This window comes from Ostrinia furnacalis, unplaced genomic scaffold (assembly GCF_004193835.3).
Source record: "Ostrinia furnacalis isolate ACB-3 unplaced genomic scaffold, ASM419383v2 OfSCF5095, whole genome shotgun sequence".
Lineage (NCBI taxonomy): Eukaryota > Metazoa > Arthropoda > Insecta > Lepidoptera > Crambidae > Ostrinia > Ostrinia furnacalis.
The window spans coordinates 84,080-98,343 of record NW_021135334.1 but is presented as its reverse complement, the minus strand read 5'-3'; the positions used below and the strand labels follow the sequence as shown (position 1 = coordinate 98,343).

Below are 14,264 nucleotides of genomic sequence, written 5' to 3'. Positions count from 1 at the left end.
ATTAAACTGTAGATATTATAATGGTAGTGTAGCATAAGGATAGGCCAATGAAAAGAGTCGTTTAATTCCAGAAATTGTGAGCACTGGGAGTCAATGACCAATTGTTTATGACCACAGCGTCCGCTTCATTGATATAGATTGTTATGGACTTCTGTTTCGAACAATGCGAGAATTCTACTATTTACAATGTTTGTGAATTTTCCTACTAACAGCTTTTTTTCTTTTTAATATTATCCAAAAGGAAATAATTGCATTAAAAAAGGAATATCGTTTGCTTTTAAGGAGACACAAGTAATTTCTTTATCTATTGAATTTAAGATCCAAATACGTCGATATTTCAATCGACTGATTGTAACAGGCATAAGCAATTAACAATCTTTAACACATATGGAATCTAGACAAAGATGCATGCACTTATAAGTGTAGGAATCAATTTTATGAGATCATACAAATGGAATTAATGACAAAATCAGTCGTGGGAACCTTTGTTTATAACTTAGCTTGTAAAAACCTGGATAATAGAAACATTTTGCAATGTTAATAGTGTGCATTTATAAGGTCTAATTGGCTATTCTCTGGTTCAGGAATCATCATTGTTAGTCATCAAATTGCTTGTTTAACTCATTTACTCTAGGGCGATGTTTTGTATCTGATTGCTTCATGCATCGGGTGATGCACGCGAACCTTTGCCAGGAGTCTGCTAGTCTGGCGAACACTAGACTTGTTGGCTCTAAGGGCTTTATACGTTAATTGTAACATTAGAGGCAATGAACTATAACGAACACTGCACTAGAGCTTCAGAATTTGTACCATCAGCATCATGCCTGGTAACTTCATGTTTTTGCTACCTGATTATAAGCAAAACATCTAAATTTTCCTTTAAATTCGTCATCGTCTATTTGTTGCCGATAATGCCTATAAGACAAGTTCAAGTAGACCAGCAGTAAATCGCCAGACCAGATCAGCCCTGATGATTAACAAGACTTACCCTTTTTCGAGCTGAATTATCTGACCAAAAAGTCCTCGTCTTTTTTGGCAATATTAAGTCAAACCAGGCCAAGTATTCTTGCTTAAAACTACCGCTGGCAGCTTAAGTTTCTCCAATTTGTCTAAATTGTGTTCTTCTTAGTAACTCTATATTTATTCTTACTGCCAAAATTCAAAATAGTCTCAAACTATACCAAAGAAGTCATGAAGAGAGAATCTGTTCTCTATTTAGCCAGCCTCCATCTTTATCAACACTTGACCAGAACTTCAACATCACGTCATCATGCTTACCTCCGGCAGCTTTGGCATCTTGTCCGACTCGTGCGTGTGCATGTCGTAGTGATGCGCCGAGCCGCGCCGCACGCTGAACCAGCGCGCCAGCCGCCCCCCGCCCTCGTCGTCGGGCGGCTGGGCGGGCGGCGTCGGCGTCGCACCGCCGCTGCGCCAGCGCTCGCATAGCTCACGGGCGCGACTGAGCGTGTTGCGCAACTGGCCAGTGCTCCTGAAAACAAAGGGCGATTAGGGATCTAAATTTTTATCTAAACTTTATTGTTTAAAGTACATTATCTGCTGCAGATCGTAAAGTTGTTCAGGGGGCTTAGTGCGAGTTTACATCAAACGTCGTTACTAGAGAGCGCGTTAAAAAAATACATGAAGTTCTTGAATGTTTCCGCTAGGGGCGCTGTACAATCCGTCATACATTTAATGTCACTTTTTTATGTAGTCGACATCAAATGCGTAAACGTCGAACGTCGTCTCAAACATTCGAAGTTTTGGGAAGCATAATGGGGATCATCTGCGGAGGAAGGTTCTCCAGTAGGGACTATGAACTAATGAAAAAGACGCAGCGTGGGTAAGTTGGAGTTGAAGTGTGATCTACTATGAGTAGAAAGGCTTTGGACAACTACTTAACGGCTACTAGCAGGCAGCAAATAGGCTTCTAGACTAAAGGATGATGATGACGATGAGGATTACATTTTCAACAAGAATAGGCAGCTATTTGAGAATTTTGGTCGAATATCGATCTCTATAACTAGCCTCTGGGAGTTTTATTTATGTCCTTGAGAAAATCGACGATAGAGTAGGCGAAAACCATACAAGAGTGGACCAGAAAATACTAAAAGTATATTATAATTAAAGTATCTACTTGTGATGCTTTTTCACATCAATTTGCCCTTTAACTTGATCCAATCGATTACGTAATGGAGATAGGTTAGTTTGTATCAGTTTGTATTAATTGCCCATGATATCGGTAGGATGTCGGCAATTAAGCTAAACGCGGAAGAAGCTCAATTAAACGATAGAAAACAACGTAATAATCGGTGAAACTTAAAACTGGGGCTGTTAGATAACTATTCATTTAATAGTTTTATTATTTAACCGTGTCGATGAATTTGGACAATCAATGAAATGGAAACATATTTATTACAGTTATTCGATTAGATTTGTTTTATGGCCGTAATTACAAAATCAAATCGACCACAATCGAGCGTTGGATCAATATTAATAAAACAACAATGGAGCAATTAGATTGACAAAACGCTAAACAATATGAAGGTTGATACTGAGATGTGATTGCTGCAATGATGTTAATAAGCACACGCATGTTCTTACTGTCTCGGCGTGTTGGATCTCATCTGGTATTGCGATAAATTGTAAAATATTATATGAGTGGTTGCCTCACGGCGTGAAACAATCAGCGTAATGCAATTTTATAGTCGGGTATCGGTTACGGTGCTCGGGGGATTTGCCAGTTTTTCTAGCCGTATCTTTCGCGGCTTCGTTGGAACAATCGCCTATTAATTCCAAGGCCAGTTTTTCATGGCTTATAAATAATGCAGTGCGCAGTTTACTGTCATCATCGTTCGGTAGCTCTGTTTAAGACTACTTTGAGTGTTTTTATCTTCGAGAAGTTTTTTCAATTTCTCGATGAAGTTTTTCAGCATATTTCATTATACATTCCAATGACAATAATTTATATAAACAACATGTGAATCACATATTTAAAGTAAGGATCAATGTCTTGATATGCTAATGTTTTAACTATTCTGAAACAACGCTCAAACCTCGATTCTTATCTAATTTGCTGTTATTATCTGTTTGCACTTTAACACCAATACTAGTTGGGAGTCTGTTGGTCTAGTTCTTACGTAGGTAAACTAATATTTGCCTTCAGAGCTACCACTACTTATCTCTTAATCTCTGCACAGAGTCATGAACGTACGTAAAAGAAGCTACCTTTTGGATAGGATTTAGGTCCCATCTATCTCTATACCAATTGAAAATATAATATCAGACATACGGAGATACCTACGTGTACTTTCGTTATGTTTAACAAATGCTAAAAGAACCTAAACACAATATGCAGCTTGCCTCAAAATACAACCGACTTTCGCCGCGAAATAGGCCAAAGAGAGTGTCCGATACACCCATCCATAAATAATTGCCTAATAAGAAATTTCCATATCGTTACTCCCTTGTGCAACGAGATCCACAAAGGACTTTCTGACCAAAAGGCAAATACCTAATTGGCATAATCACCATTCTTGATCGTGGAACCAAGCTATGGTTACAAAAGTCAAGCTGGCCTGACCCGGGGATCAAATCGGAGACCTTACCATACAATACACTGATTAAAAACAGTAACTCGTGTACCAATCTTGAACAATGTGAACATGGCGTTTGCAATCATATTGTTGTTTTCGTCGCTATTCTATTGTGTTGTGTAATACGAGGCCCTATAAATATCAATCTGCAATAACTGTCATTGTTGAGTATTTAGCACCAATTACTTCTGCTAATGCCTAATATGTAGTAACAATTATTTTGAGGAATCATTATTGAAGCTCGATCGATCGACATGGAAATCATTTCAGCCATAGGACGTCCACAGCTGAATATAGGCCATATTCAGCTGTGGACGTCCTATGGCTTAAATGATGATGATTATTATTGAAGCTGAGATTATCGGATGATTTGGGTTATTGTATGTGCCGTCAAGTGATCATTAACTCTATCTGCATTCTCATCTATCTATTTAAGTCAAACAAACACAATTAAACATATTAATTTGAACTTTTAACTGTAACTGTATTTTTTTTAAGCTAGAACTGAAAAATGTACTGAGAAATTCGATTACCGTTTTAGTTATACAATTGTTATTCATTATTAATAAATTAAGTTGTACCTAGTAAATTGAAATTTAATTCGATTTCAAATAATTGAAAAATGAAACACAAAACCATTTTCTTGTAAATTACTTGTACTTGTCAATATCATCAGTGTTTTCCACATTTTATTCGGTACATTTAGCTGAAAGAATGTATTTAAATCACAAAAAGTGGTATATTTATTAATTCCGGAACTCAAAATGTATATTCATTTGTTGCTTAGACAGAAACTAATCACCAGAACGTTCTGGTAGTTTAGATAACTAGTGTCATAGCTTGTCACACGAGAGCGGCTACTGTTAATCACCATTGTGTCCAATTATGCAATTTGCGGTAGTAATTAAACAAAAACAAACAAAACAAAAGAATGCGATAGTCGTAACAATTGATTTTGCAACGTTACATAAAGTTCTTATACGAATGCAACTACGAGATCGCCTTTGCTTCACTGGGCAAGTAATTAGGAACATCATAAGCAACAGTTTGCTCGCGTGATAATGAATTGCTAGCATCTGCCCGCGGCTTTTCCTGAGTGAATTTATAGTAGGTATGTTGTGTGAAACTTGATGTAGTTGCAATATATTCGATTTGTAACAAAAACGTAGTCTGATATGCTGTCGACTGTAGCTTTGAAAAAGTTAAAGAATATTTTTAGATAAGTGCAGTGCAGGTGTCCTAGAGTCCCACATACTTAATTACAATCAAACTTCATTTCGTTGCAGCCAAATGAAGTCCATTGTCGGACAAACGCCTCCTCCAAGTCAAACAATCTTACAAAATATTATGAAGATGATATGAAACAAAAAACTTCCGAGAGATTGTGCTATTCTCAACTCATGATACGGTACCAGATGTAACTTTTCGGTGCATTAGTTCGAAAACTCGTCCATAAATATGACTGTACCAAAACAGGCAAGACATTACGTGAACGTAACTTTATAGCATTGCTTCTAAAATAAGGTAGCTGTGAATATTACATTACCGTTCGAAGCGTTTGATATACCGCCGGGCGTGAATAGTTACCGAATCGAGCAATCGAAGGTCGTATTTCGAAACTTTGTTCTGAACCATGTTCTTTAGCATACCCAAACGGCTAGAACAAATGTAGCCAATTGGAGCCAATACAAACAGAAACTGATCAATCAAGGACGTTATCTAGTTTATTGTAGTTGCCTTTAAATGAGAAAATAGGCTGAGAAATATTGATGTAGATAAGAAATCTACTGAGTCTACTTGAACATGTGGGACACTAGTATTTTGTGCTATGGATGATATCATTCGACCAAAGCAATATGAACCAAATATAGGTAATAAATTGTAAGACTATAAGATTGATATGAAAGTGTAGTGTATAAACTATGTCATGACCTATAAGCGCCGAACTATAAAGTCTGCAAGTAACTAGGGTTGTTCACGCGATTGTATACGAGTATGGGTAAAAATTAAAAAACAGTCTTGCAATGTTTTAGCAATGATATCGCCATTGACTTCATTTCCAAAAAAAATGACAACAGAAGAGAGTAGATTGTAGAGCACCAAATCAACAATCTTTGTCTGACTTGAACCCTCAGTTTCAAACTGTTATTTGCGTGATCCTTCATCTGAACAAGTAATTTAATAATTAGCAATTAAACATACAATATACAAATAAAATCGTCGACTGAAACCAAATTTACTGAAAAGGCAGACACTCAAGAGGCGACAAGACGCCTCCCACGTTAAAGTCCTTCAAAGCTACATAAACATACTCGATAACAATATCGTTCTTTTTGCAGTCGGATAAAAATACGAAAAATAAATGGAGGTCCCGTAAGATCACCATCCCGTTCCACGGATAATGGAGACTATTAGTAAAACAATAAAACACGCGAGTGGTAAAAAGTAATTTCCTACATTCGTCCATCATACGTTGTAAAGCTAACAGGCATTTAACCCCAATTAGATAAATAAAAACTGTACTCAATGACAAAACAATCGTTGTTAATGAATCCCGTTTCAGATTGGGTATCTAGCTGTTCTATTACAAGACTGGTTTGTTGTACTATTTTTGTACGCAGAAAAATAATTGGGTCCGTTACAAGAAAGAAATAATAATATTATGTACAAGTAGTAATAATTAGTACGATAATGATACAAGGCATTTTCTCATTAGTGACTCACGTTAATCATAACACGAGATCAATTTCTAAAATAAGATCATCTCCTAACTAGAGATTAACTCCTACTAATGAACTAGTATGTTCGTCTCTTGTTCCTACTTTTTTGTAGCTAGGATCAGCATTTAACACTAACGTAAGATCAGAGAGAATTCGACAAATTAGTACCGATTGTAAAACTCATCGAAAGGAAATGCATGTGCAAAACATTAAACAAATACATATTATACAAATACAAGGCTAACATGAGCGAAAGTGTAAAAATACTTTTCAATTTGTTGAAGTGGAAGCGAAGGCGTTATCATCATTCATTTTACCTGAGTTGTTTTGACAACACTCCTCTTGAACATTTTCAACATTTTATTGAGACGCGTGGGAATTCAACTTTTCCCAGTAAAAGAATCCAGAATTGTTTGCCAGACTGTTTTCGACGAACGGTTTGAAATATGGATAATCCTACCACTAGCTGATAAAGTGGCCGTTTTCAAAAGAACTTACGGCCTGTTTAAAGTATTATAAAAATGCCAGTTCACAACAATGGAATAAACATAGGAACATCTATGCAGTGCGATATAAATTTGAAGTTTTACTGGCCGTGTGTAGGCAAGTGTGTCAGTTTAAACCCACAAAATGTTCGTTTTAGTGGCAATGGGTGCCTTGCATATGACTTGTGCGAGGTAAATCCTGACAATAGGGGCTTTAATTAATATTTGAATGCAGCAGAGCCTGACCGAGGAGTTTATGCCGTGGCACACATGCAAATCACCGCTTTAGTTGAACCTTGACATTATTTTTTATCTGCACTTCGTACTCGAGTGTCGTTGCTGCGCCTATTTGGATAATGATTATGTTTTTGAAATGACGTGATTACGGAAGAAAATATGCGATAAGGATTTAAGACTCAGTCAAAATCATGTTACCCAAATAATAATAATACACTGCATAAATTATGTAACTCCAAATCATTTAGGTACTGTTCTGGATGGTAACAACATTTGAGTTGAACGTGTTTGCGTTATGTGACACGCACGTGCACGGTGTATGCGCAAGTCTCACCTTAAACTTGCCACATAAATTAGTAACAGAAACCCAAAACAGTGGAAAGTTGACCGCAAACCGTTTGTTTGCGAGCGCAAAAGGGCGTGAAACGAAACGCAGTCATTTCTACCAGAGTTGGGTTTGTATTACGTGGGACAAATGCAACTAATTGCATACATTATTCGTGTCAATTTCTATTGATAGTGCTCTTTACGGATGCTTACATACTGAGACTGCCGCTCAAATCAGTGAAATGATGAAGGAACTGAAAGGTGTACTTATTTATGCCGGCGTTTACCCGTGGTCCCCCCAACATGTCCCCCTGGTGGGTCCACGGGTAATTTTTTTTACCCGTTGTCCCACCGTTCTGAACAGTGTTTGCCAGTGGGTCTACGGGTAATTTATTTTAACCATGGTCCCACCGCACTAAGTGGCAAACATTGCTTGTCACCTAGCCTAGGTATCTATAATATTATAAAAAATCTATAATTAATATAGAAAATAATTATAGGTAGGTACGGCGCTATAATATCTTTATACTATCTTCACATCACACATGTGGGTTAAAGTCACTCATATCCTTCTCAGCGTTTGATATTTCATCCCAGACATAGGTGACATGCATTGTTTGCCACTTAGTGCGGTGGGACCATGGTTAAAATAAATTACCCGTAGACCCACTGGCAAACACTGTTCAGAACGGTGCACCGAATTTTGAGAACATACTTTTGAGAAATTTGCATTTGAAATTTCGTGTTAAGCAACGCCTTCCGAAAAACTCTTGGCAAAAACAAACTTTTGTCAATGCTAATACGCAATCTCATTTGTAGTGGAGAATCACAACTTTGATCTCCATTTGTCCATCCAGTGCGGACTGAAGTACGTAATAGAACAAATTAGTAACCCTAAACACTGCCTGCCTTGCACTAAATTCACCAGTACAATATCGCCAGACAATATTTTAATAGCAATGACGAAAGTTTGTGTTTGCCAAGAGCTTTTCAGAAGGCGTTGCATAACACGAAATTTCAAATGCAAATTTCTCAAAAGTATGTTCTCAAAATTCGGTGATTTTTTTTTCGTGAGTAAAATAAAAGGTCTTTTATAACATGCAATAATTCGTTATTGCTCAAAATGTACAACTTAAATTTAAAAAATTAAAAACCAAAAATCAGTTTTTTTATAATTTCTCCGGATCTACAAAGCTTTAGAATGTGATGTATAGCTCAAAAAAGGGAAATTGTGTGCTTTATTACTCACATAAGTCAATTGTGTTACAACTTCAACAAAAGAACAGATAAACCAAAAATCGTATTTTAACACACACAAAATAAGCCAAATTAAAAAATTTTTTTCTCGAAAGCTGTTGAAGATAGACCACGGGTTTCTTTTAAGAATTTACTTAGATTTACTTGTTAAATCATGTCATCTATTCACCAAAAAATGTCCGCTTCCAAGTGATTTTAAAAGACTGTGCGGTGGGACAACGGGTAAAAAAAAATACCCGTGGACCCACCAGGGGGACATGTTGGGGGGACCACGGGTAAACGCCGATTTATGCTTGAATCGTGCAGATTGTCCAAGGAAAAGTTAGAACATTTTTTACAAGAATGTTTATAGAACTTGCCTGGCCAATAGCGTACATTACACTTGAGTTACTGTCACTTTAACAGATGCCATCATTGCAATCGCTATCGCCTAACGCAATACACGACCGGAGGCAGTGCCCTCTGCCTCCGCGAGTCGGGCACAGGAAATTCGTGTTAATTGTCACGGCGGCCCTGCTAATTGTCCGGCGGACCACACCAGAGCTGCAGAGAGGAAGTCGCATATGCCAACTGTTAACTAAGCTAAGCAATACTTTCGTGGAATCGTGGACCATGTAGGGTGAAAAAGTGATCCGACTACCGATGATCCAAATAAAAAAGTCGGCAGATTGGTTAGAGGAATTAGGAGTCATCCGTATAAATTGCCTTTTAAAAACAGTAATTGGATCGTAAGAGGAGACTAAGAAAGAAATATGCGAACATCAGGCCTCCGCAAACAATTTGGGTATAGAAGGGAAGGGAGTTTTTGCTTCTGGTAAATTAGAAAAGGTTGTATATCTTCCTGCAGTGGAGACTGAGTGACCTAATGATAATTATAAGCCAAATTGCTTACTTGAAAACCACAATGTGTGAAGGAGAAATAATAGATATTTTGAGTCCCTTCATCTACATAAACAAACCATTCAGCTATTCTATCCATTTGTTGCTTTCGGCTTCGACTGTCGTTTCCATAATTAACTCTGTCGTCTGCACATACGTGTCGACTCCAATTTGGACAAGTTAATTTCGTGAGTTGCTTTTTTAAAAACCCTCCCCTCTATGAGCGAGAATTGGATCTAATTTCGGTACCGCATCAATCATACTTAGCTCTGTCGTACGAACGGCTTCCTCCACAGCGGCTAGTTTAACTAAATTGGTTGTAACTTACTTGCCTAGAGTTACGATATTGCATCAATTTAAACTGCACTTGAGTGCAGTTAAAAGGATGCTTAATAAGAGTTGATGGTGATTGGGTAGAAAGATCGTAGACTAGTTGTTGTTGGGGGTGAAAAATATATCGACTGTCTTCACTCAAACACTTATTTGTTTTAATAAAATACTATTTATTGCCAGCTGCGTTTGCGAATTCGTACTAGGTAGTTTTAATGCCACTGGAATGAGAATGAACCATAGTAGTGGACTTTTTGGTAATAAGTATACAAGGTATCACTGTATGAAACAAGAATTTTCTTTTACTAAGACAAGACACTGAACGAGGGCAGAAAAGTCAACAAGAGAAACTTTTTACATAGCATAGTCAACGTTTCTTAGCGACGCGTTGTTGTTAAGCCGATTCAACCTAATACGACTAAAGTAGTTGCCGGCTTCCCGACTTAACCAAAGGGGAAACAATCACTTAGTTGTTGTGCAATTTACGGAGGATAATAAAACAATCGCAGATGCGATGACAATGGTCAGTTTGAAGTCGCAATGCTGTGCAGAAACAACTTGTAAAGTTGCAAGACTTTCGAGAGATAACCATATTCAGAAATTGACTTTACATCTAAATTACTTATTACCTACTGTTAGACAAGACTACAAATAACAGTCAACTTTTGTATGCTTTGTATTGACAGTTTAGAGAGCTAAAAGAATATCGTTTATCACGATACTTCAACAACTGTAAGGAACATTTCTTATTTTATTCTGGTAGAAGGGGTAACTATTTCGAGCCCTGATTTCTACGACGACATTAGACTGAAGACTGTCAGCAGAACTTTTTAAATTCATATGTCAGATTTTAGATAAAGCTAGACAAAATTAGGTCTTACTAATTTGAAATACGATTCATAGAAACTAAAAAGAGGACCATATATTGAGGGAACACGTAGAATGAACATGAAGATGTTAGCTCACCTGGAATCCAGGGTGGAGTTGAGCCTCTGTGAGCGGCGAAGAGGAGTGTTCCTCACAGCACTCACGGGCTCCTCCCAGCTGCCTCCCGCCGATCGGTGCTCATCTGTTGAAATGGTGATAACTACGATAAAACACGGAGAAACTACAGTTAGAAATCAGCGAAACTTGGCTTATGTTGCAGCAACTTAACTTCTTAACCATAACGGGTGTTTTTGAATGGAGTTTGAACGATAGTACCAATTACACTATTCAAATAAGACGTAAAAAAGTTCAGAATAACATTTAAATATAATATGTTTGTTATAGTTAAAGTAAGATGGTGCAACCCAGTCTTAATTTTTTGTATAGTCAACAACACATCAGCAAGACTACTCCGAAACGTTGTTTCGGTTCTATCTGTCACCACCGCTCATGCTGGTATCTCGCTTTGCGTGAGATGAATGGCCACATTTGAAACTTCGGATAAGGTTTTTCGGAGTATCCCGACATTTTTTATTGCAAAATAGCACCTATGACAGTGATTAGATGGCAGTTTTTAGCATGGTTTGTTGTCGTCTGTACAAAGAATCAGTTATGAAAGCAAAGGTGCATAATTATTATTTTTCTAAGAATACTAAGTATTAAAAAAAAAGGAAGTAAGCATCGAGTATGAAAATCTAAAACCACTATTTGATCATTTACATAAGATAAGACTTTCTTTCTAGACCATTTAGCAGACGCATTGCTCTTTGTGTACGTATCCGAATATTTAAAGATATGAAACACGTAATTTTGGAAGATATTTTGCTCATTATTTAAGTTCAAACAACTCAGACGCACATCTGAGTAATGCTCGCAGGGTCGGATGACCACGAATTAGCCCAATTAAGAATTCATGAAATAATAATCCGAAGATATATTTCGCGTGAGAGAATCGCGTACGCATCGCAAAACACGATGACGCAGTGCATAAATATTTTCGGGTATAAAGGAGTGCATGCGATGCACTCTCTCGAAACCTTTTGAAGTATTATTTTTAGCTGAAGCGCCGGCACAAGTGATCTGGGACCTTGAAGTGACGAAACAGTGTGGGCGGCTCGGCGACCACGTTTTGCGACTTATACCAACCACGTTGTTGTATTGCTACTTTTAATTAAATCGAAATTTGGTGAACACATTGCAGTTTCAAGGTTAATGTAAACATTTGTGTCTTCAGACAGCGCAAATCGAAAGATAACTAGCATTCAAATTGGAATCAAAAGGTTCATTTCGCAGTTAAGAAGTTTTAGGCATTAGTAAGTTTAAGGAGTATTTTTGAACATTTAAATAGGGTAAGCCACCCAATCATTGGCACTCTACCAATTTATTGGCATGCTCCAGTTTTTTAAGAAAATTAAGGTTTTTTGTAGCCAAACCTTATATTTTTTAGTAGAAATTGTACAGTAATATCATTTATTACTCAACTGGCTACACACGTTTTTTATTTTCTTAAACATCGCGGCGCATCAACCATTTGTTTGACAAACCGGGACTTGTGCGAAAAAAACAATCGAAATATTCGTTTTTTACTAAGGTAAGAGCTATCATAATCTTTTAAAAAAATGCAAATCTATTTTGTTGTCCCTATACATAATCATTTTGTCTTATTATTGAATATATTAACTGCCTTTTTAAAACATTATTTTATAATTTAACCGCCAACTTTTAATTATTTGTGGTGTGCCAACATTTGGTATGCGTAAAATCCATTTATCCATTTTATTGGCACACATGCCAATAAAAGGGTATTTAAAATAATTTGAGTTTGTTAAAAATTATACCTTGTTTGTCTCAAAATTGAGTTTAAATTGAATTTAAAATATTTTTTAACGTTTTGGATACACCAATCCAAATGTTGGCCCACTGCCAATTATATAAAATCCATTTATTGGCACGCGTGTCAAACATTGGTTAAAAAGGTGCCAATAAAAAATATTATCTTTTCAGCCACTTTCAAAGCCTTTCAAAGTCTTATTCCACTAATCCCCGTTGACAATCCCCGTCAACGGGGATTAGTGAACTTTTTGTTCATTAATCCCCGTTAACGCCAATGGAGTTTATGATGGGGATTAATAAGAACTAAAAAGTTAATTAATCCCCAGTACGTTAAAAATAAAATACTCATGCAAGAATCAGGTACCTTCTATTTATTACTGGATAAGAACTCATTTATTGTTTTTATTATCAAATGAAATTAAATTTAAGACTGATTACAATTTACTTTAAAAAAATTAACACTTACCTGATTAAAACCAAAAGCGCTATGGATATTGAATCGTTATTCCCCATTCATCATTTAAAAGAAGATGGAAACGATTACATACGGGCCAAGATGTAACAAGATAAAAATGGTGTCAATTAATAGCTTTGTAATCAGGCTTAAATTTAATTTAATTTGATAATTAAAATAATCAATAAGTGAGTTCTTATCCAATAATGAATAGAAGGTACATGATTCTTACATTAGTATCTTATTTTTTAACGTAGTTTTCTGAATAAAGAAAAATAAAATAAACTAAAAAGTTCATTAATCCCCATTATAAGCTCCATTGGCGTTAGCGGGGATTAATGAAAGTTCACTAATCCCCGGGATTAGTGGAATGGGCCTTTGAAAGGCTTTGAAAGTGGTACCACGGTCTACTATACGATTCAGATTGAAACATCCTGGTCATCGCTCTAAGCCCGGTCCGTTCACAATTTTAACTGACGAGTAAGAACAGCTTTTTGTTGACGGGATAAAATAAAAATCAGTAGCATAAAGTATTTCCGAAGAGAAAAGAAGATTTGATAAAAGTGTTTATGGAAAGTTTAAAACCATATTTAAATATAAGCGTTTGAACTGATATGGTATGTTCCTATACAAATAAATGTTACTTTTCTTATAACAAAGGATTTTATTTTGTTTATATCTAATCTTCCTCGTTGTGGATAAAAAAAAAAAAAAAAAAAAAATCTATCATGAATCTCTTTAAAACCTCTACATAAGACCTAGCAGCTATTTTTCAGTCTTACGAGAACAGTGCCAATAATAGGTAATCATCACTGCCAATAAAAGGTTTGGCTATGCCAGTAACTGGTATTTTGAGGTATTTTTTTAAAAGGTACACTATATTGAATAAATGATTTAATTTATTAATGATAAGTACTTTATAATATTCTGCAAAGATTAAAAGACCAATATAAATGTTGTTTTCTTTGATAAAACATATTTTTACATGCAAATTTTACCGGTTTTGTGAAGTAGCTGCTTAAAGTGCCAATAATAGGGTGGTTTACCCTACTATAACCACAGAATAATAATGTACTTCTTATTGAAGTTCGATTCAGGGACTTTGTACACCAACTTAACATTAAAACAGTAAATAGGCATCTGAAGTATTCCGTTATCAAGCATAACACAAATTCTAACATGGTGTTAAACAATTTGAACAAACAACACATTACGAGGCTGG

At 36.2% G+C, this 14,264-nt stretch overlaps 1 protein-coding gene across 3 annotated transcripts in view; it reads right to left on the bottom strand.

Moving 5' to 3' along the window:
* The window catches only part of LOC114360586 (rho guanine nucleotide exchange factor 10), a 54,194-nt gene that overhangs the window by 23,055 nt on the left and 16,875 nt on the right, over positions 1-14,264 (bottom strand). For all 3 annotated transcript variants that reach the window (XM_028315324.1, XM_028315323.1, XM_028315322.1), the window contains 2 exons: positions 10,795-10,897; positions 1,279-1,489 (listed from right to left, as the gene is read on the bottom strand). In XM_028315324.1, the coding sequence (XP_028171125.1) occupies positions 1,279-1,489; positions 10,795-10,897 (314 nt within the window). The remainder of the gene's footprint in view (positions 1-1,278; positions 1,490-10,794; positions 10,898-14,264) is intronic.